Raw genomic sequence first — 23,863 nt, forward strand, 5'->3', positions numbered from 1 at the left:
ACCCCCTAGCAGGCATGGAATTCCCACTATGCTCCATTCTTCCCCCACTGCAACCTTGACTTTCCTATCATCATCATCATCATCATCCTTGCATTGCTAGTGAACCATCAACATGGCAGTTTTACTAACACTGTGTGCCACCAACAGAATAGCAACACCATGCTCAAGACTGCCCTGAGACATTTTGCCGTCTACAAGGACAGTACGTTTCCAATTCCACATATAGAAATTTTGCAGTGGAAGCTCACTTCAGCACTTCTGAGCAGGCAATGTCCACCACCACACATGAGGACAGCAGAGGTGCAGGGTGCAGCGTAGGCTGCGTGTATCTCTGTCCTCCTATACCACTACTCCCCACCACCCCAGTATCTGCTGTCTGGGGCAGCTGTTTCCCTCTGCTTAATGCAAGGATGGGGAAATAATGTTTAGCCCTTCTGTCAACCTTCATGGCTGAGGAGTGCCAAAGGCAGAAGCTGACAGAGCAACAAATGTGAATTTCATCTTTGGACCATTGGCTAGTTTCTACACACCCTTTTCTATCTTCCATCCAAACAAGCAAGAGGAGTTATCAGTAATCAAGAGTATATTCCAGCAAGGGAGAAGCACTCATGGAGGGTGTGAAACATGGACGGCTAGTGGCTTGTGTTTGAGAGTGGGTGTGGCATGGGAAGAGTCAGGAGGGCTGGATTGAGAGTCCTGGAGGGATGCATTTGACTCCTTGGCCTGAGGTTGCCCATCCCTGACCTAATAATAGGGCTGGTCCTGCTGCTAACACTAGTGGTGCAGCAGATTGTAGCAGCAATACTAACCTTTAACTGCAGAGCATCTCTTTAAAATATATATAGCTCTTCACTTATAGATTGATAAAGATAGCCCAACTGAAAACATTCCTGCTCATTTCATGCAGAGTGCAGAGCCAAGCTGTGTGTTCTTTTTTTATGTAGGGCGCTGCTCTGGTTCATTTGTATACCGATGGGTCCGTGCTTCTGACTTACGGTGGTGTAGAAATGGGGCAAGGGCTCCACACCAAAATGATCCAGGTACCAGGAATTGCTTATCTCTTGCTTATGTGTGTGAATAACAAATTGTTTTAATGAGATGTGTTTTCTGCTGATTTACTGCTTTAATTTTCTGCTTTAGAAAGATGGCAGCAATCCATGTTACTTCTTGGCATCTATTTATTAGTGTCAGTGAAGTTATGCCAGATGAAATATAGTGGTCTGATCTCAAGATAAGGGTAATTACAAACTCCAGTTTTAATTGAGGACCCAACCCCCTGTGGTTTCCAGGAACTGGCATTCAGAAGCATTACTGTCTCTAGCTGTGGCTAATGATACAGTGGACCTTCAGGTAACGTAAGTTTTGGGTTGCAAACACGGCAAACCTGGAAGTGTATTCTTGCAGGTTTCACTGTGCGCGCATGCACAAAAGCAGCACCTCCACTTATGGAATTTTTGGGGTGCGTATGAACCCCCGGAACGAATTACATTCGTATCCAGAGGGTCCACTGTACTGTCTTTTATTTGTAGTTGGGAAGCCACACTGGGAACAATGAGCCAGTTAGGCTTGATGAAAGGATGGACAAACCTGGCTTTTTCTGGTCCGCATCACTTTCACATGCTTTTATCCATAATTTAATTCTGCTTCAACATTGATCTGCATTGGGCAATAAGGTTAGTCAAAGAAGATGGTGCCAACATGTGTAAGTTGGTGAAGACTCCCTTAACTGTCTGCAGCATTAAAAGAGGAAAGAGAAAAACAACCCCTCCTGATATGTCTTCACCTATCTTCAGCTTTACTCTAATATGCAAAACAGCTGTGATTATACACAAGCAAATTAAATAGTTATCAGTTCCATGTACACAATAAAATAGGCTCTGGCTTCTTTGTATGGTCTATATACGGTAGACATCGTGGAGGAGCTAAACCTTAATCTGATTTCTCCAGCTATACCCCCTCCATGACCATGGGAGTATAATTCTTCCAATTCTTCCACGACCATGGGAGTACAGTATAATTCTTCCATACATCGTTCTGCCTGGACACTGAGGTCTAGTGCCGAGGGCCTTCTGGTGGCTCTCTCGCTACGAGAAGCTAAGTTACAGGGAAACAGGCAGAGGGCCTTCTCGGTAGTGGCACCCACCCTGTGGAATGCCCTCCCACCAGAGGTCAAAGAGAACAACAATTACCAGACCTTTAGAAGGCATCTTAAGGCAGCCCTGTTTAGGGAAGCTTTTAATGTTTGATGGATTTCTGTATTTTAATGTTTTGTTGGAAGCCACCCAGAGTGGCTGGGGGAACCCGCCAGATGGGCAGGGTATAAATAAATTATTATTATTATTATTATTATTATTATTATTATTATTATTATTATACAGTATTCAGCTCCTGAAAGTGGGGGAAATCGGGTCAATGGCATTTGTTGATGTATCTTTGTGAATGCCACTGAACCCAAAAATACCTTTTCAAACAGAACTATGAGGTGTAACCCTTTTGTGTGTGCGTGTAAAGGTCTAGGTTGCTGTACTTAAAACAGAATATCGTACGTATTCATTTCTCATTCTAGGTTGCAAGCCGAGAATTAAAGATGCCAATGTCAAATATTCACTTCTGTGAAACAAGTACACAGACAGTCCCTAATGCATGTGCTTCAGTTGGATCAATGGGAACGGATGTCAATGGAATGGCAGTGAAGGTAAAATGTGATATTAATCTTCTAGTTAATGCAAAATTCCAAGGTTCTGGCTTCTTGAAATATATTTATAGGAGCTTACTTCTGTTAAATGATGATGAAATGTATTGATTTTTTTGAAAGACTTTCATACTAAGTGCACAAAAACCCTCAGAAGAAAGCACCACTGAATTGCTGAACACAGGTGCCTGATTATGTTTTATGATTACAATCTTAAATAATGTATAAATTATCACTACGTCCTACTTTCTCTTGTTCCCCATACCTGCTTTGAATTGAGCAACATTGTGTTTTGCAGAGAAGATACACGCTAAGCTGGAAAGTGCTGGGAGTTTCATAGATTCGTAGAATTGTAGAGTTGGAAGGGATCATTAGGGTCATCTAGCCCAACCCACTGCAATGCAATAATCTTTCACCCAATGTGAACCCATGACTCTGAGGTTAAGAGCCTCATGCTCTACCGACTGAGCCATCCTGCAGTGGATTTCAAACAGCTAGGTGGGAATGTATGAAGCACAGGAACAGCATAGGAAACTGCCTTATACCAACTAAGACATCTGGCCCATTTAACTTAGTTTTGTCTACACTGACCTACCTAGCAATGCCAGGGATTGAACCTGGGATGTTCCGCATGCAAAGCAGATGCTCCGCCACTGAGCTATGGTCCTTACCTGGTGAGCTACAGCACAGAGCATGCAACATCTGGTTAGTGCAAATTTGCCCAATTGGTTGTAGAACAAAAGAGGAAGCCTTAATGAGGTTTAACTGATGCCCTTCCCCTTCTGGGCTGCAAAATTTAAGCTTCTCAGGACTGAATGTGGAGGCTCTTGATTTTTTGTTGAAATAACCTCTTGGCAATGCCATAGACTAGTGTTTAATGACTCCTGTGGTGTAAGCAACAACCCAGCGGTATGGCAAAAATGGAACTCTTTAAATGTCTTACATGGAAACTTTTCTTCTTTGTGCTCCTCCCAATGTCATCAGGACGCCTGCCAGACCCTCCGGAAACATCTTGAGCCCATCATTAGACAGAACCCTAAGGGCACATGGAAAGAGTGGGTAAGAGTTGTTGTTTAGTCGTTTAGTCGTGTCCGACTCTTCGTGACCCCATGGACCATAGCACGCCAGGCACTCCTGTCTTGCACTGCCTCCAGCAGTTTGGTCAAACTCATGTTGTAGAGTAGTTCTGTGGTTTCCATGGATTACCCTTTATATGGAAATTCCCAGGAGACATTTTATGTTTTTTTTTACTCCTTTCAGATCAGAAAGCATCCATTTCTTGCAGCATGGCTAAATATAGTGCTGCTGTATGTAAAACTTTAGCAACTTGTAATTTTGCTCTCTATTCATGGCATTCTATAGTAAGATACAGTTACTAGTAATTTTGGTGTTATCAGTCTTTACTTTGTTTTGTTGGGGATCATTTTATATATTTGGATGTTTCTATTTTGAACACTGGCTATTGACCAAAACAATAACAGCAATTAAATAAGAAGCACCACAACAGACATTTGACTTGTATTAAATGTTATATGACTTTAGAGCCCAAGGCATAACCTCTTGTTTTAACTTGCCTAGCTTACCTCAACATGATTAAAGAAGGAAAATGGAGTATGAAGAATTTGTGTTTATGCAGGACTTTGCCCCTGCCTTTGGCAAGTTGCTTCATTCAAATTTGTTACTCACTTTTATAAAGGGGCTTGTTTTCTTTTTTACTGTTCCTTAAATTAATGCACTTAGTGCAGAGGAGAGGAATCCTTTTCACACCAAGAACTGCTTTCCCCTGTGGGAAGTGGTGTGCACAGCAATTGATATGACTCTTACCTTTGTAAAGCCGCACAAAAGTCACAAAATTTACCATTGCAGCCACACAAAAGTCACAGATTTCTGCATCCCCTCCCACCGTTCTGCATGCACATTTCTCCGTACTTCATCTAGGCAAGCACAGGGTATTACCACAGCTGAAGGACACATTCTGGGGGGAACTTAGTCAATGGTTTGAATGGATAGATTAACATTTAAGTTAAGAGCAGTAAGGAGATGTAATGAAGTAGACACATTTCCAGAAGCTTGGTACCGCTTTATGGTGCACACCACTAATAAAGAAAGCAGCTTTTTGCCACCACCAGGTGCTTCTCTTTTGCTGGAGGAAAAGACACGGCTACTAAGAATCAAGTACAGTTTGACTCTTCACTGAGCTAGTAAATCTGTGTGTGGTACTAGTGAGAGCTCATGTACTGGGAGGGATGCTTCTCCATAGAAGAAACAACTGCCTGCAACTATCATGTCAGGAAGAAGGCTAGGCCAAACTTCTTCTCCCTGAAACACAAGTTTTCTGGATGGATGGGATTGTTTTATTTGGGGAAGTATTCAGCCACCTGAGCTCCTACCAGCAGTCTTACTTCCTCAGTGAAAGCCTCTTCGTCACAGTTCTCAATGTGCAATGTTCCATTTCATCATTCAGTCAACTGGAAATATTATTTTTTTCAATTATATTTTATTGAGTTTCAACATTTTTAACATATACAATCAAAACACAACTTTGTTTTTTTTCTTTTTGTCAATTTCCCACCCCGTTTTCCATGGAGTTGTTGCTTCTCCCCTTCTGCTGCCCCCTATAGTCTATCTATTAAATCATAGCCACAATATTATCACCTAATTCAGGCATCCCCAAACTGCGGCCCTCCAGATGTTTTGGCCTACAACTCCCATGATCCCTAGCTAACAGGACCAGTGGTCAGGGATGATGAGAATTGCAGTCCAAAACATCTGGAGGGCCGAAGTTTGGGGATGCCTGACCTAATTACTTCTGTTGGTCATAGCTCAAATCCTGCTCATGAGTTGATTGTCAAACTGGAAATATTAATAGGAATGTCTTGGTTTTAGCATGGCCATGGTATCTTTTTTTATACAATATTGCTTTTTGAAGGAATAAACTTACTATGCTTGCTTGTTTTACAGGCCAAAGAAGCTTTTGAGCAGAGTATCAATCTGTCAGCTATAGGTTATTTCAGGTAAGGTAGAAAGGTAAAGGACCCCTGGACATTAACTCATGACTTCAAGAAGTGACTGTCAAAAGAGAATTAATGATTTGCATAACGAGGTAGCTACTGCAGGGATCATGAATGACTTGAGCTGATACTTTTAGTAGTTGCATATGCTGCTTAGACATAAGCATACAGAGAAAAGGGCATGTCATGTCTAGTCTTGTACATGAAGGTCCTGAAGGAGAATTTTAGCAGCAGAGTTTAAGATAATAATACAACAGATAACAGGGTCACATATATCTCAAAATTAATAATTCCAGTCCAACGCAGGGCCTTTATGTTAGCCCGACTGAACAGGTCACCTTCAAAGGTAGCCCCACGTAGAGCGCATTGCAGTAGTCCAAGCAGGAGATAACCAGAGCATGTACCACTCTGGCAAGACAGTCCATGGGCAGGTAGGGTCTCAGCCTGCGTACCACATGGACCAAATTCAATCAAGTTTCAATCAAGTATTATTAATCCAAAGAGAAAACAATAAGAGAACCATATACAAGTGCTGACACAAGAGCCAAAATCAAACGTTAAACAGATAACATGTACAAATTAAAGGCAAACCAGTTAAGGCTTAGTCAATACATGCTCAAACCAAAAATACTCTGAATACAAGAAATTGGATATGTAAATGAGAGAACCTTTTGAAAAAACACCTGAGCATTGTGGCCTAAGCCAAGATAAGTGGTTTCATATAAATTTGAATGCACTAAACATAAAAGTACAAGGAGAACTACTGAAGAAGCCCGTCATATGGGCGAAACAGGCAAAAAAACGCCGGCAGCCTGTCTACTACCATTGACACCTCGTTCGACCTGCTGCCACTTGCTGACCGCTAGATAGCCTCAAAGACTATAAAGACTGGTTTGCCTTTAATTTGTACATGTTATCTGTTTAACGTTTGATTTTGGCTCTTGTGTCAGCACTTGTATATGGTTCTCTTATTGTTTTCTCTTTGGATTAATAATACTTGATTGAAACTTGATTGAATTTGGTGCCTTTGCGTGCTGCTTGTTTTATTTTGGACTTTTGAAGAAATTGGCAGCATTAGCCCATCATCTCTGTTTTTGCGTACCACATGGAGCTGGTAGACAGCTGCTCTGTACACAGAATTGACCTGCACGTCCATGGACAGCTGTGAGTCCAAAATGACTCCCAGGCTGCACACCTGGTCCTTCAGGGGCACACTTAACCCTTTCACAACTGTGGCCTACTGTTTTGCACTCTCTAATGAACCATGCACACTGATGGCACTAAATTGATAATTTTTTCAGGGAGGATCCAGAGGATCCTTCTGTGAATGAAAGGCACTAAGATCCAGCAGGTCGTCCTGCTGGAGAAAGATGCATTTTTTTAACCAGTTGGAGAAAGAGGAAGGCCACCCTGTGCTGCTTCCGATATGGTTCCAGAGACATTCCCAACTCTCCAAAGCAACTTTTCAGGCAAAACTCACCTGCTCTCCCCCTCCCCATGCCACCCCTTGGGCTTTCTCATGATCTGCATTCTGCTCACAGTAACTTTGGATCCAACCCACTGATCAAGTGGAAGGAATTATTGGTCACATTCAGAAATTTGTACATTTGGTTGAAAGTGCTGTCAGTGAGTCTGTAGGGTTTTTTTATGTTTCTGTAAATGAAAAGTATTTCTGAATCAGAGAACTCAGATCAGCGCTGCATTCTGACTGCATCAAGGGAGAATGTAATGTGGCAACGATGAGTAGTAGATGATACAGCTTTAAATGAGGAAAAGCCAAATTCATAGATCTATTAATGGGTATTAGCCATTATAGGCAACAGAAGCAGTATTGACTGGCTTTGGGGGAGAAGAATGTTGGGGGCTTTTACCTACATCTCCTGTTGGTGGGGTTCCTGGAGGCCTGGCCACTTCCAGAAACAGAATGCTGAATTAGATGAACATTTGATCTGATCAACAGACCTGCTGCTATGTTCTTAAACAGCATGATGCATTATCAGAGCAAATCTCACATAGCTCCACTGTCATGACTGATTGTAACAACTGAGGGTCCAGCACATCATTGTGATTGTGAGGGTCTTTATTGCTATTTTCCCCCTTGTCTCTTCTATTGTTGTTCCCATGCCTGCAAGCATCCCTTACTCCCCAACATACTTTGTTGCTTCTTGCAGAGGTTATGAGACATACATGGATTGGGAGAAAGGAGAAGGCCACCCATTTGAATATTTTGTTTTTGGGGCTGCCTGCACAGAGGTTGAAATAGACTGCCTGACTGGAGACCACAAGGTAAACTGCCAGGTGTCACTTACAGCTAGTGCAAAAAGCACAGTCAAGTTCCTGTGTAACTAATGAAAGGCTCTTGTGTTTTCTTTGTCGTATTCAGTCTAACAGCTGTTTGCAGTGGACAGCAATAAATCCTGCTGCTTTCTACAAAGCACATCTAATTGGAAATGGGTGCCGGATACATAGTGGTTTCTTGTGTGAATCGAGTTTAACCTCTCCTCCTTCCTCCTCATGTGACTTCAGTAATCCATGAGCTGCTGCTATGGCACATGCATGGCAACTCTGAACGTGAATTCATCCTGGCACTTGTGCTGCAGTAGCCAACAGCCTCCACTTTGCCCTTTTCCCAGCTGTTTTCTTCCAAAGCAGGAGGAAAGCTGACTGGGCAAACGCGGGCAGCCTTGTGCAGAACCAGACAGCTTTTTATTTCAGTTTTACAACTTATGAATTCCATTTTGCACATGAATTTTCCCAGAGAAGTGGTATAGTGTTCATTGCCACAGAAAGATAATAAGAATACATAGCATTTATATAGAACATGAACGAGTGTAGTCCACTTTGCATATATTGTTTCTCTAATTTTTGCAGGATTCCTGCAGTATTATTCCTTTTTGGTATATGGGAATCTGGCTTTTTGGTATATGGGAATCTGGCTTTCATAGTTGAAGGAAAATTTTATTTAAAAAACCCAGAAACATTTATTCAAAAGTTACAATACAGTTACAATACAATACATTTCCAATCAATATATTGGGAAGATTCAAAAGCTGGTACAGTATTTGTTGGTTTCTTATCCAAAGCTCTCATTCTTAGCCAATACAATGCATCAGCTTTCGTAGCTACTGTTATTTTTCCATTACAGGGATGTCCACTCTACCTACTTCTAAAAATGAAAGTAGCATCATTGACTTTAATACTTTCTGGTTTTAGACTGGGGAAAGTATTACAAGATAAGGACTGCAGTCCTAAGCATACAAGTAGGTCATATCACACTGGGTACAAATTCTCGATATTCTATCCATAATATTTGGCTCATCTCCTCATGCTTCAGTCCCCAAAATGTAATACAAAGTTACAACCTGCTTTTCATTAACAGAACGTCAAAACAGATATTGTTATGGATATTGGATGCAGCATCAATCCAGCAATGGATATAGGTCAGGTAAGTCCTGAGAATTTCTTCATTGTGCTATGAGGTACTAAATTCACTTCAATTAGAATCATAAGATTTGGAAGGAGATTTGGAAGATACAAAACCCAACAATACAGTAATTCACTGAACACGGGGTTGGACCTCCTTCCAACTCTTATGATAGAAATGGTTAATTAAAACATAGCATCTTGCAAAAATGCCCCACCCATTTCAGCTTTGTTAGATGGTGAAATTTAAGGGAAGGAAAGCAAAGAATTGAAATATTTGTGAAAGGGCAGCATTATTCATAGTATTCTGAAAGTCTAATTACAATATTAATTGTAAGGTGTCTCGTTGTCCTTCAGAAGTTATATCTTTATGCTTACTTTCATGGTTCATTTGTTCAATTTTAATAATTATAATTTTAAAGCTAGCATCGCCTTCAGACAATGTAATGAGAACTGGTATGTATTAATTTAACAAAACAAAGTATGTGGAAATCTCACTATAAGCTATACTTCCTCTTGGCAGATTGAAGGTGCCTTTGTCCAGGGCCTTGGACTTTACACAACAGAGGAACTCAAATATTCCCCAGAGGGGGTCCTCTACACACGGGGCCCAGATCAGTATAAAATCCCTGCTGTTTGTGACATTCCAGAACAGATCAGTGTCTCCTTGTTGGCATCTTCCCAAAACCCAAGAGCAATCTACTCATCCAAGGTAAGAAGATTGAAATCCAAGGTGCAGTTCTTCCCTCTCTCTCCTGTTAAACCTAAGTGACCCATATTACTGAAGGAAAACTGCAGACTTTGAGGGCGGGATGGAAATGATATGAGAGAATAAGTTGTTTTCACTATGAATATCTTGTTACAGTATTATTAATCATGCGGCAATAATCCACCCCACAGTCATTCAGGCATAAGTGCAATTGAAATAAACAGTGATTAAATGTGCTTAACAGCGGTTGGGTTTTTCCCCACATGGATATAATGTCAGGAATGTTTCATTCAGTTTTGTGACATGTCATTGAGCAAGTTGTCTCCCCTAAGACTGAAATCCTCAACTTCACATTGGAATATTGATTGCAGACCACAGTGTAGCAGAGCCAAAAGAAAAATACATGACATAAATACATGTTTCACTGTAGCATGTCCTCCTAACGGGAGAAGAGCAATCAACTTTGAGGCATTCCAAGCCCTTTTTGGAGGCATGATAGCAGAACAGGCTATCAAACAATCAGAAATAAGGATTGCAATTTTTACAGTGGCCTAGCCTTCTCTCTTAACTACCCAGCGAGGCACTGGTAGCTGGAAAAACTCTGCCAACTAGCTGAAAACAATCAGAGCACAGTTATCTACCGGTACTTGCAGCCAAACAGAACACAAGTTATGTCAAACTTCTAGCAAAACAAGGCCAAAAAGCCTAATGGGGGATTAGACCAGTTACGCAGCTTGACGGAATGTGACTATAAAGCCTAAATTATCCCTTGCAGACCACACACACAAGTGTTATTATCTGTAGCTCTGCTGGCTGCTTGGTTATTGGCATCCATCTGTTTTGAGAGACAATAGAGTGCACCTCCAGGGGTGAATTTAAACCACTGTGTTAGCAGCACCAAATTGACCTCCCTGTAGCACAGACCTGGGAAGTATGTATGGAGGTCCTAGGCTGCCCAGATGACAAGAGCCTCCCCCTTTGGCCTCACTGATGTGTTCCACAGCAAAGTAGAGCAATGAATTTTGTACCAGCTTGACTTGACTGCAGGAGTTGCCGGAAAGAGGCATACTGTACATCCAACTGTTTTAGGGGCTCCACTCTGGATTTGTGCAGGGTTTACTCCTTAGCCTTTTCTTCTTCCAAAGATATCCCACATAGCATCTTGAGGTCTAGGATCAGTGTTTTCCTTCTCCTAGATGGGCTCCATTTCCAAGTTGGTGAGCCCCATCTGCCCCTGGGAAAGCACTAATATCAGGTGACACCAATTGTGTCCATCCACATCTTGATCTCAGTGGGCTGAAGCTCAAAAGGGCTTTTCACCTTTGGCCTTTTAGATGTAAAAACTGTGGCATGTAAAATGAAACATGTCATTCCAGGGAACTGGACAGATTTTGCATCTTAGGATAAACACAGAGGAGGGGGAGCTATATAGTGGCAACCCAAGCTCAGCTGAGATGGGCAGAATAATAACAGTCAGCCAGCTGCATGGGTAATTTGCTCTTCCCACTACCCTCAACTCTCCAGCACCCGTGATAGGCCGCAGTTGCGGCTGCCACCATTTTGGAATATGGTGAGCAATCTTTGTCAACCAACTAGGACACAACAAAAATATGTTCTTAAATGGCAGTGCGTTGCTAGCAGAAAGGTGTGGCCTCACATTGTTTTCATTTTGGTTAGTCTTTAAAAAGCTGCATGTGTACACTTGTGGATATAAACTCATGCTTTCAATTTTTTTTTAAAAAAAGCAACCACTCAGAATAGGTTAAAAACCTTTCTAAAATAACTCAGAGTTTGCAGTCACCATTCTCAGAACCCTTGAGGTTCTGAGACCCTTGTTAGAGGTACTGCTGTCTCCTTTTCCACAGCTCCACAGATGAGCAACAGGTGGGCACTGTTGCAGTTGTGACACTGTGGACATTAATGAGCCACCCAGTACTGATTTGAGGAGTGCTGTTACTTCTGCTACCATCACTGCCCTTCCTCCTTCTCAGTAAGTCAGAGCCACCTACCACCCTTGGAGCTTAGTGGGAAATAAGTGGAAGGACAGAGAATGAGACTGGAACATCCACTCATCACATACTGAATCAGGAAGCCCACTAGTGGCCCCATCGTGAAGGGTCCCTCAAGCTTGGAGCTGGCCCTGAGCACAGGGAGGGCAAGAAGTGTATTATTCATCATGGGTGTTATGCAGTAGGTTCTTGTGGCTTCTCACATCAGCCACATGAAGGTGCTGGCTCATGTGAGGTCTGCCTGCACAAAGGCTGAAGCCACCAAGCTCTTAAGAGTGTTTCAGATGCTGGGTCTTGTTCCCACACTGAGAAAACAAAACTCATTTCATGTACAGACAGAGATGCTCCCTGAAAGGTTCTTGATGTGAAATACTTGCTAATGCCTCAAGATGATTTCATTGCTTTTGTCTCTGCTTTTGGCAGGGCCTTGGTGAAGCGGCACTTTTCTTGGGGAGCTCTGTTTTCTTTGCAATATGGGATGCAGTGGCTGCTGCCAGGAAGGAAAGGGGATTGCCAGCAGACTTTGTGTTGAACAGCCCCTTGACTCCTGAACGAGTGCGAATGGCGTGTGATGACCAATTTACTGAGATGGTAAAGATTTTGAATGCATCTGGTGCCTAATTCTTCTTTCTCTTGCGACTGTCAGGATGAGGAATAGGTTACTCTTAAATTAAAAATCAGGGTGTAGCGTCTTCTGGTCTGTCCTTAATGGCACCTTAAATCTTTTGTGCCTCCAGTGACTTCCTCTCGTTGCCTTCAGGTATTGTTGAATCAGTTTCACAGAAATCCAAACTGATTTAGCAGCAAGCCGTAGCAATGACTCTTCGAGACTGATCGTTCCGTTTACTATTTATTCATTTTTCTAGATCCCAAAGGATGAAAAAACTAAGTCCACTGTTTCATGGGACATCTCCCTTTGAAGAAGAACCAGGAATGTGCAGAAAGTGCCATGAAGTGCTAACTGCTTCAAGTCAACATCTTCCAGTGCTTTATCAACAAATGCATTTCATTTTAGTTCAGTAGTTGCTTTCTTGTGGGGAATTATATTGCAGGCTTCATATTCGTTTACATGAGAGTCTCCTACCATTTTCACACTTTTTGGTACTAGGCAGCTACAGTTAAAGGCCTAACCATTTGGTGGTTGTTTTTATCTGCCTTGCTAGGTTCCTAGTGCTAACGTACTCCATCTCTTTCCTGGAGCCCCCTTCAGCAGTTCCATGGGTCTCCTGCCTCCCTAACCCATTTGCCTGTCTACTCTCCCTCCTCTCCCAGGGTCCTATTTCACCATCCCCTCCTTTTTTCTAGCTAATAAGTTTCCTACAACCTCTAGCCACCTTTCCATCAGTCTTCTGCCTCTTTCACACCTCTTTCCCTCAGTTTTGAAGGTATTACTAAATGTCACAGAAAAACATGTGCTGACTACTAGACACAGCAATCATGTACAGTTTCCCCAACTTCAGGCAATATCTAATTCAGCCTTCCCTGACATAGTGAGCCTGAGATGCTTTGGAGTACATCTCCCATCACTCCTGACCATTGGCTGTAATGGCTGGAGCTGAAGGGACTTGGGTTGGCGAAGGCTGATGGTAGCCGAACTTGCCTTGCATCCTCCTCATCTCATTATGCTGTGTGTTTCCTTGTTCCCACATGCCAGGATTGGCTGCCACTAAGCACCTGCCTACTTTGATACATTTTATTTACTTTGAACAAGGTCTGTGGTAAAATAAATCTTGAGCTGGTTTTGGCTTTAGGAAATCTACTGTGTAGTGGTTTGCATGATAGATTGCGTGGGGCATCAGACAACATCCTCAGGGTGTGAGACAGCATTGCTTAATGACTGCTGACTGTTAAAAGGTACAAGGTGCCAGGAAGAGTCCCTTTGTGCATCTTAGCCGTCTGGTGCATGCATTATCTCCTGTGATGGTTGTGTTGTGTAAGATAAGCTGTATTTCCAGAATATCAAGCACTAGGCAATAAAAACCATGCACATTAAAAGATGCATATTCCACTTCCTAAGGCTAGCACACAGGTTATTTCTTGAAAGGCAAAGGAAATAATTTGAGGAGTGATCTGTTGTTTGATTATGTGGTTTGTTATCATACCTTTTTTAACTATAGCATGGGTTAAAATTGATTAAGTATGCAGGTGCACGAGTAATGAAGCCTGCAAGTAATATTGCTTCACACTTACCTTGTTACTCTCGTGTGTAGCTTTGCCAGGAAGACTGAATCACTTGGCTTGCACTTTACCGCACTTTAATTTATTTTCAGAAGTTTCTCAACAAGTTGAATTAGAGATGTGCAATATAATTTTTTTAAAAAAAAAAATCCCTGCCGTGCTCATGGGTGATAGAATGGCAAAGAATTTAATGGGAGGAAGAGGAAGAAGACTCTAGTTGCACTCATTCCAGCTAAGGGAATGGCAGTTACTAGGATTCCCAGAGATCCAGGATTGGTACCCCTCCAAATGTTATTGGACTCCAAATGCCCCCATACCATATGGTTGGAAGTCCAACCATATCTTGGAGACCCCACGTTCTCCATCTCTGCTGACACTCACAGTCCTTGTCCTCACATTCTTTTTCCTGGTGAAACTTCAGGCCTGGGTTTTGCATTTCACTTAACCAATGCTGTGTATGTGCAATTGCACCTACACCGTTGCATGCACCTTGGATCAATATGAAAATGGCAGCGTTGTGAGTTTTCCCCTCCGTGCCATCTGGTACAACTTGTCCTGTATTTTGATGTGCCTTTCCTTGCTTCACAGGATTGGCTGGTGTGGGCCGCCAGGAAGCACACAGTGTAACGATGCGAGGACGTTGGGCAAATTGTGCTATGTATGATAAAGCTGGAGGAAAGATTCTATGATTGGTGGCACCTCCCTTTTTTTGTTTGTTCACCCAAAGCAGAACTAAATCTTACAGAGGGCTTCTGGGCGGGGACTTAATGTTGTAAATAGGTTGTTCAGAAATCACAGTTGGGTTGTTGTCAACAGTTTTGGATTTTTTTAAATAGGGAGGCCCCTCCCCCCAGAAGGGTAAATGCAGGTTAAAGGGGGAAGAATATACAGTCTAGCATTTTGATGCCAATGACATTGTGCAAAAAACTGCACAAGGAACACCCATCAATAAGTACCTGTCTGAAAGCAGCCTAAGTGCACAAGTGCTGTGATATAATTTCACACCTTTTTGAAACTTGTTTAGAAGAGCAGGAAAAACTGGTGATGCACAGGATGAGAGTTGGAGAAGGTTCAGAAAAGGCAATCAGAATGATCAAGGAACTGCAGCAACTTTCCTTTGAGGAAAGCATTTTGGACTTTTTCGTTTAGAGAGAAGGCAAGTAAGTAGTGACATGATAGAATTTTATAAAACTAGGCGTGGCATGGAGAAATTGGATTGATAAAATATTTTCTCCCTCATAACACTAGAAGTCATGGACATTCAACGATGTTCATTGAAGTACCTCACGCATAGTTAAACTCTGGAACTCACTCCCGTAAAAGGCAGTGATAGCCACCAACTTGGAAACCTTTAAAAGAGGATTGAACAAATGGAGAATAGACTTGTGCTCTGTCTGTATGGTCAGAAGCAGTATTATTTTGAATACCCATTGCCGGAAACCACAGAAGGAGAGAGGGCTCTTGTGCTTGGATCCTGCTTGTGTGCTTCCCGCAGGTATCTGGTTGGCCTCTGTGAGAACAGGGTGCTGGACTAGGTGGGCCATTGGCCTCATCCAGCAGGCTCTTCCTGTGTTTTTTTAATGAGAGACTAGCATTTCTGTGCAAAGAAAAATTGTAATATTGGTAGAAAAATGCAAAAATCTGTTGGCATGGTTGCATGTAAGGTATTCTACTTCCTGACTTGCTATTTTGCAGGGGGAATTCGATTGCATGTAGCAAATTTGGGTTGGGAAATTAAAGTGTATTTGGTACTCTTGTGCAACAAACCCTCCTCCCTCTAAATGGCGCTTCTTGTAGCAAGGAAAGTGTTGGGAAGATGCACTGGAAAATGTAGGGTTACAATTGCTTGATGTGATGTACTAGAATTTCCACACAAATCAGTATCAATTAATCGTGTATAACCTCAATAAATTTCGTGCAAACAAATCAAAATGAATGATAACCTGGTCATCTGTAAGTACCCTAAGTCTGGGAAAAGTTTGCTGGTTTAATCAAGCTTGTTAATGTTATGTGATCACAACAACTGTTGGTATTCATTTCTGTTGAACAAAAAGTCCCATTCTGTTTTAGTGTGGACAGATGTACCTCGGAGTCCTATTACCTAAATAAACTTTGTAAGCTTCCATTTTTGATCTTTTACTTGAAACCGCCCACAAGTGTTTGGCGTGTTAAGCAGAGGGTGGTTATAGAGTCAAATGTTTCGGAGGAGGAATGAAATATGTAATGTTGATACCTTTTCCCATCTCGGTCAACCTTGATCCTACTGTGGCTATAATCCCAGGAACTACTCAACATGGATAGGTAGTTTCAAGTCAAAGAATTGGGGAGGCTAGCTGTTCTGGACAGGGTTGCACTGCCTTTGAAGGAACAGGTGCATAACCTGGAGATGCTCCTAGAGCTGTCTTTGGAGGTTCAAGTGGCTTCCACAAGCAGTGCCTTTTACTATCTCTGGCTGATTTGCCAGCTATTGCCATCCCTGGACATGGAGAGCCTTGACACAGTGATCCAAACACTGCTGGTAACAGGGCCATAGCTAGGGGGTGGTAAGGTGAGCCCCTGCCAGGGGCGCAGGCAAGGGGGCGCACAAAATCAGCTTCCAAGACCCTCCGCTGGCCAGCACCCTGTCCAGCTAGCACTCCCTGCCTGCGGCCAAGCAGGACAAGGAAGAGGGCCCACACCAACTTCAAAGCTTACCTACTCCGGAGTCACTCCCTCCCTCAAGGGTGCCAACTTGAATAAAATATATTGGGGGGGGGCAGGTAAGCCCCGCCCTGTATAATTGACCACAAGATGAAGCACATGGACACTATTTGATTGACAATGGCCATTAACTGGGAGGGGGGCCCTCAAATATTTTTTGGGGGGTGTGAAGCAACCTTGGCCCCAAGGAGTTGGCTCCCATGCCCTTCTCCCTATTAAAGTGGGGTGCTCCCCACTTTATGCAATTTCACTTATGCAGGCAGAGCCCCGGAACGTAACCCACGCGTAAGTGGGGAGACGGCTATACAGTATACCGTCATCTAGGTCAGCCTTCCCCATCTTGGTGTCCTTCAATCAGAACTCATTACAAAAAAAGAATTCACTACAAGGTGAAGGGGGGGTGTTGGAGGAGAGGCATAAAGAAGAGCTAATTTGTTCATGGCTAGGGGGCGGAATCGGGTCGGTTCTGCCAGGGGTGCAAAATAACCTACGGCTCTGGCTGTTAACCTTCGGATTGGAAAATTGTAATGTACTCTGTGTGGACTGTCCTTGAAGTAGATTCAGAAGCTATAATTAGTGCAGAATGTAGCTGCTAGGCCTCAACTTGGGAGTGGCCTGCTGCAAACACTTTTTTAGAATTGCACTAGCTACCTATACGTACCAAGCGTGCTTGGTACTGGTTCTCCAGCTTTGGCCATTCCTGGACCGGTGATTCACACATGGGTAACTTCAAGTCTGATCTACTGTAATGTGTTCTGTGTGGAGGTGCCATTGCAGAACAGTATGAAGAATGCAGCAGGTAGGCTTTTCATCGGTATGACCTTCCGCAAACAATTCTGAAAGAACTGCACTCGCTGCTTGCTTGCTTCAAGTTACTTGCATTGGCTTAAAAAGCCTATACAGTTTGGGGCCTGGACACCTGACAGAATTCCTGTTCCTGTACTGACTTGCACATTGTCAAGATCTGCCAGTCTTGCCATCCTTAGGTAAGCCCCACTTCTATGGCAATGTGAGGGAAGAGCCTTCTCGTTAGTGGCACTCCACTTTTCGAGCTCCTTTCCCTCTGAAATTCCGCTGGCACCTCCTCTTTTGACCTTTCAGTGCCCTATTCAATTGAAAAGGGAGACCAGTACAGAATGGCATACTCGCTTAGGAGGTTTACAATGGTTTCTGTGTCAACCAGTTCTTTTGCTTTTCTAAAACAAAACCTTAGATACAAAAGCATCTGCCACCTGCAAGAAACCTTAATTTATTACCACCATCCATTAAATTCATGATTAGAGCCACTCTGGCTCCTCCTCTTCGCCTATATAATTTGTTGCTCGGTTCTGGGCAACACAGACCAAAGTGGTGGTGGAAGCAACTGTAGAATCTTTTTTTTTCTCCTGGTGCTTAATATCTGACAACTTTCAAGGTGTGCTTTCATATGGCAGAATGGCTAATCCCCAACAATCGGATGAGCTCATTTTTTTTGTGAACGGAAGGAAGGTAAGGATTTCTTTTAGTACTTTAGTGTGTTTTTAAAAGGGGGGGAGGACAAGGGGCACATTCTTGTATCTACAAAGAATATTTGAAATGTTCTCTAGATGTTATTCATGACCTTACAAATTACACATCTTTCCCCTGCAATCTTCTGTCATTTCAACGTCATTGTTTACAAGTTAGGACTTTCTTTCTCTGTCTCATTGACCATCATTGACTGGAGTTGTCAACTATGTTTATTTCACATTACTAAATTAAACTTTGCAGAAACTTCCTCTAGTGTTTGAATGCCTAGGTCTTATGAAAATGAATGAGGATGGAGCAACAGCTGACAGAGCTATGCTGTTGGAAATGGATTAAGCTATTATTATAGCTATAAGCTATAGTAATCGGTTGCAATACCATATCGCCAAACTTTAAAAAATGAAAATACGACAAGAGTTCACTGTGAGTGCCCTACAACAATCTGAAATAAAAAGGACATTCAATGAAAGGTTCCCTAATGAAATATAATCAAATAACATTAATATCCCTTCCTGCTAAAAAAAGAGAGAGGTATGCGTGCAATTTAACGCTTAAAATGCACCCATGTGTTTACTTTCTCGTGTTTTCTCCACTTGAGAACAAAGACAATAAAACATCTGCATATTTACAGATATTTCACCCAGAGAGGACGAGGAAATGATTAAAATACATGTGTCATGTTTCTTAGCAACTTGAATTCTGCAGTTATTTCAAATAGGAAGAAAACTGCATGCACTAATTGTGCTTTGTATACTTTCAACTATAAGTCTAGTTAACTATAAAAGAGGCACTTTGATTTCAGTGGGAGAGAGTTAAGCACATTTGAAATTGTCCTATTGAAATTGGCAGTGTTTAAAAGTGGTTACAAGGCTAGATTAAATTCTCACACTTCCTGGATCCAGGAATTACAGGTGTCTGGCACCCACAAATTCATAACGGCATTCATCCATTCATGTATTTTATTACTCTTCTGCTTTGTTCTCCTCCTCTACAAATACATCATAGTTAAGCAGAGCTTCCAAAAGAGAAAAAAGAAAAAAAATTACAAACCTTATATGCTGGATCCAAATAAAACTAAATGCAAATAAGGGAGAAGGATTTGGATTCCAAATATTTTTGAAGTTTCTTCAGTATCCAAGTTCTCCCCAAAATGGTTCCCGTCATAAATCAAGGCATAAATCAATATTTCAAAAGATGCGATGGGAGCACTCTAGATGCAGAGTAAATGCCTGGAATGCCACCAACCCAAGTAGCTGAACTTGCGTTCCTATTTCCCTGTGCTTTGATAAGACCTGCATTGTTGTATGTGAATAAGAGAAACTGAAGAAAAACAGCATGTGATATTAATTCCTCTCATCAAAAGCGTAGGTAATCCTCTTAAGCAAGGTGTATTTTTAGGTTTCTCTAGTCTCTCCCTTTCCTTTCTAATGCAGGTGATAGAGAAAAGTGCCGATCCTGAAGAACTGCTGCTTAATTACCTGAGAAAGGGGCGTATCCTTTTAAAGCTCTTGCGTTGCATAACTATTCTGTTACCGATTTGAAAAGTTTATTGAGATGTATCCTGGGGCTCCCAAGTTCAATCAAGTGTGTGCAGAAGATGATGTGTGCAGAACTAGGTATAGTTATACCGTGTTTCTCATATTATAAGACATGTCTTATATTTATTTTTTCCTCAAAAAAACACACTATGGCTTATTTTCAAGGGATGTCTTATTTTTTTCCTCCTCCTGCCGCAGCCGGCATTGCTGCTGTGCCTATCACTATGTCTTATTTTCGGGGTATGGCTTATATTCCTTGAATGCTTAAAAATCCTGCTATGGCTTATTTTATGGGTATGTCTTAAAATATGAGAAACAGGGTAGGTATAGAACTAGCACTATAAAATACTGGTTGCATTGCCATTTTTGTTGCCAACCTTCAAATCTGCAATCTGACTTACTTAGGGACTCTTATAAATCCAGATGGTTCCAACTCTTACATAGCAAAATCAGATCTATTGGTATTGACTTGGAACCCAGGTATAATTCAAGTGAGCAATATATCGCAATATTCAAACCAGATTAAGGGACATTAAAAAACAAAACCTCGAGTCAGCTGTAAATATAATTTGCTCCCCCAAGTTCTGTGGTTTAAATACAACAGATAACAGGGTCACCTATATCTCAAAATTAATAATTCCAGCCCAACACAGGGCCTTTATGTTAGCCCGACTGAACATTTCCCCCTCAGCTTTTGTCAAGGGCAGATATTTAAACATCCCCAGAAATGATAGCCATTATGGATGTTCTTTGAATATGCTGGACACTGTATGTAGAATATATCCTTTTCTACTATCCATTGTACAACCAGCTACGCAAACTCATGCTAAAGTTACATTTTCTGTGAAAAAATCTTATACTTTGACAACACGTTTCTTAGGGTATTTTTTACAAGTCCTAGTCTAGAAGCATCCTATTCCACAATTCAATTTTACATGCATTGGAAAGATTAAATAGATATTTTAGCACTAGAAGCTTACTAAAACTTAGTGTTCAAGATAAAGTGTGGAATCACAAAGTTCAGCTGCTAGAATGTCCATCCCTCTAATGTTTTTTGTTTTATTAATCTGTCTAGAGCATGGGTAGGCAAACTAAAGCCCAGGGGCCAGATCCGGCCCAATTGCCTTCTAAATCTGGCCTGCGGACAGTCTGGGAATCAGCGTGTTTTTACATGAGTAGAATGTGTCCTTTTATTTAAAATGCATCTCTGGGGTATTTGTGGGGCCTAATATTTGGGGCCATAATTGAAAAGTTTGAAAATAATATTTTAGCAGGACCTGGAAACACTCTGGGGCATAAAATATTGCAAAATCAATTTATAAAGTGAGGTTAATCTCTGCAGTCAGACATTTTAATGGAGCAAGCCTGTTTTTCTTGTTAAGTCAGTGGTTCACAGAAAATCAGCATGAAGTAGAAGTAAGAATAAGCAGAGGTGTTAACACTTTCAGTAATTAACCCATGAATGGAAATAGTTCCAGGCAGGAGCATCCCATCCTCTTGCTCCCCCTTAGGTGAAATGGGAAGCTGCTGTGTAGCCTCACTTACAAGGGTTGTGTGGTAGTGGTGGCTTCCAGAGAGCACTCATAAGATTTCACAAGATCTTGCAGAACTCTTGCAGAAAACTCACAAGATCTCACCGGAAGCTACCGCCGCAGCCGCAACCGCATGACCCCAGCAAGGTCAGGCAGGGCACCTGCAGGGGTGCCACCAAGTGGGATTCTGCCACCCAAAGCAGCTGCTTCAGTTTGCCGCATGGGAGGGCTGGCCCTAGTTCCAAGGGATGAGCTACTTGGGCAAAATATCTGCAATTTTCCTACTGGTATTCTGGTGGTGCCCTGCTATGTATGCTTTCTCTAGCTAAGGTAAATTGGCTTCCACAAGGAGGAGGAGCATCTCTTTGATGCTGCATTCTCTACAGCTCTACTGCATTCTCCCTCTTGGCTTTTCAAAAGCAAGGACTTCTGGTTTGCACATAACATTAAACCGCGGTTTATGGTTTGTTGTTGACTTACAAACTGAGGTATGTTTTGATTATGGTTTGACATTATGTGTGAACCGAGCACCCTTTCTTAAACGTATTTCAGTAGAAACTACAACAGAGCAATAGTTACAGCACAATTCTATGCATATTTACTCCTAAGTAAGTCCATTTGCACAATACATTTGAAGTAGGATCATGCCACTTTAACCAGTCATGGCTTCCCCCAAAGAATCACGGGAACTGTAGTTTGTTAAGAGTGCTGAGACTCCTATTAAGGGACCCCTATTTCCCCCAAAAAACTACAATTCTCTGGGAAGAGGGATTGTTAACCCACTTTGGGAACTATAGTTCTCTGAGGGAAATAGGAGTCTCCTAATAACTCTCATCACCCTTAACAAACTACAGTTCTCAGGATCCTTTGGTAGAAACCGTGACAGTTTAAAGTGGTACAATACTGCTTTAAATGTGTAGCGCAGATGAGGCCTCTGGCTACATAAAAAGTTAAATTAAAAATATTCATTAAAATGTAGAGGGTTTTTTTTAAAAAGCCTTCTCAAACTTAGCCACCATCTTGATAAAGTGCCTTCTCTTCATTTCTCCTCCACCCCATAAAGGAAATAAAAAGTAATGTGAAAAATGTCATGCGGGGACAGACAGACATTCAGATATTAAACAAGGAGTCAGCACTTATTTTCCTTAACCCTCCACTATAACTGCAAGTCTGCCTCACAGGAACGAAGTATGGCTGTGGAATTGGAGGCTGCGGGGCTTGCACAGTGATGATATCGACATACAACCCAGACACCAAGAAGATACGGTATCCTTAAGGAAGGGAAAGATGCTTCATGCAGATAACTGCACCAAAATTTGATGTCATTAAAAAATATGGCTTTCCCACAAATAATCCCAGGAATTGTTGTTTGATCTGACGGCTGAGAGGAGCATCTGTCAGAAATGTGCAAAAAAGACCTTCTGAATACCTAGAGGCTGTCTGCCTCCATTTTAACTTGCTTCAGATTCCATTTTGCCTCCATTTTAACTTGCTTCAGACTTGACAGTGGTACCAACAGAGGACAGGGAAGAAAGCAGCGGGTGATGAGGGGCAAACTCTGAGGGGAAGAGGAGCATTGGTGGCCATGAAGGGTTAAGGGGCCTGCATGGCAGAATTTTTCTCCTCAGAGCATCAAGGCCCTGCTCAACTAGGCTGCTGCCGTGGACAAAATCTAACTGTTCCCCCACTCGAGTTCTTGAGGGGTGGTTGCAGTCCCTCCTCAGCACTTTGCCTGTGTACGCACCTTTAAAACCCATTCAAAGCACCTTGTTTTCAGGCCCGGCTCTAGGTGTAGTCCCGGTGGCGCGGGGCGCCAGGGCGCCGGCCGGCAGGGGGTCACTCGCGGCGAAGTCGTGCTGCGAGGGCAGGGGCGCCGGAGCGATCTCCGCGCCTCAGCGCCAGGGTGCCCGACCTGCTTGAGACGGCTCTGCTTGTTTCCCTCAAATAATTCTGGGCCCTGTAGTTTGTTAAGGACGGTGGTGAATTGCAACTCTGTGAGAGGTAAACTACAGTGCCCAGAATCCTTTGAGGTAAACAATGTGTTTTGAATGTGCTTCAAAGTTAAAGGGTGCACATGGCTTTAGGGTCCTTAGTTTGGGTGTTGGGCCCCTAGATGTTGTTGGACTAGAACTTCCATCATCCATGCTGACTGAGGATAATGGAATTGTAGTCTACTAACACCCAGGGGCACCCAGGGTTGAAGAGGACCTGCTCTACCTGACTGTCACTCCTTTCGATTGATATACAGTACATAGGTTAATGGAGAATGCAGTTTGGGAAAGAATGGGTAGTTCTGGGGTGGGGAGTGACCATTTTGAGTTCAGTCCAGTGCAGCATATTGGATTGTGCTACCCTGAGACCATCCATGGCTAAAAATGACCCTAGTGAGTTGGGAAAACGTGGTTTACTCCTCAAAATTCTCCTTCACATTTCAAAGACATTATCCAGCCAACTCATGCCTACTTCCTTTATGCCTGTTGTATGGCGCTGCAGTAACTACCGTGGAAGGAGTTGGAACTACAAAAACCAAGCTCCATCCCATTCAGGTGAGAGTAAAATAAGAGA

The 23,863-nt window shown here is 42.4% G+C and overlaps 2 protein-coding genes across 5 annotated transcripts in view; both read left to right on the forward strand.

The window, feature by feature from the left end:
* The window catches only part of LOC118095602 (aldehyde oxidase), a 56,949-nt gene extending 40,802 nt beyond the window's left edge, over nt 1-16,147 (forward strand). For all 4 annotated transcript variants that reach the window (XM_035136851.2, XM_060281586.1, XM_060281593.1 and 1 more), the window contains 9 exons: nt 945-1,040; nt 2,567-2,695; nt 3,677-3,751; nt 5,654-5,706; nt 7,875-7,989; nt 9,083-9,148; nt 9,650-9,838; nt 12,268-12,435; nt 12,711-16,147. In XM_035136851.2, coding sequence (XP_034992742.2) covers nt 945-1,040; nt 2,567-2,695; nt 3,677-3,751; nt 5,654-5,706; nt 7,875-7,989; nt 9,083-9,148; nt 9,650-9,838; nt 12,268-12,435; nt 12,711-12,764 — 945 coding nt within the window. In that variant the 3' untranslated portion in view covers nt 12,765-16,147. The remainder of the gene's footprint in view (nt 1-944; nt 1,041-2,566; nt 2,696-3,676; nt 3,752-5,653; nt 5,707-7,874; nt 7,990-9,082; nt 9,149-9,649; nt 9,839-12,267; nt 12,436-12,710) is intronic.
* Nucleotides 16,148-16,292: 145 nt separating this feature from the next.
* Nucleotides 16,293-23,863, forward strand: part of LOC118095633 (aldehyde oxidase 4) — a 61,620-nt gene continuing 54,049 nt past the window's right edge. The window contains exons 1-4 of the mRNA XM_035136882.2: nt 16,293-18,210; nt 19,662-19,719; nt 22,468-22,564; nt 23,736-23,844. Coding sequence (XP_034992773.2) covers nt 18,157-18,210; nt 19,662-19,719; nt 22,468-22,564; nt 23,736-23,844 — 318 coding nt within the window. The 5' untranslated portion in view covers nt 16,293-18,156. The remainder of the gene's footprint in view (nt 18,211-19,661; nt 19,720-22,467; nt 22,565-23,735; nt 23,845-23,863) is intronic.

This window comes from Zootoca vivipara, chromosome 1 (genome assembly GCF_963506605.1).
Source record: "Zootoca vivipara chromosome 1, rZooViv1.1, whole genome shotgun sequence".
NCBI classification, from domain to species: domain Eukaryota; kingdom Metazoa; phylum Chordata; class Lepidosauria; order Squamata; family Lacertidae; genus Zootoca; species Zootoca vivipara.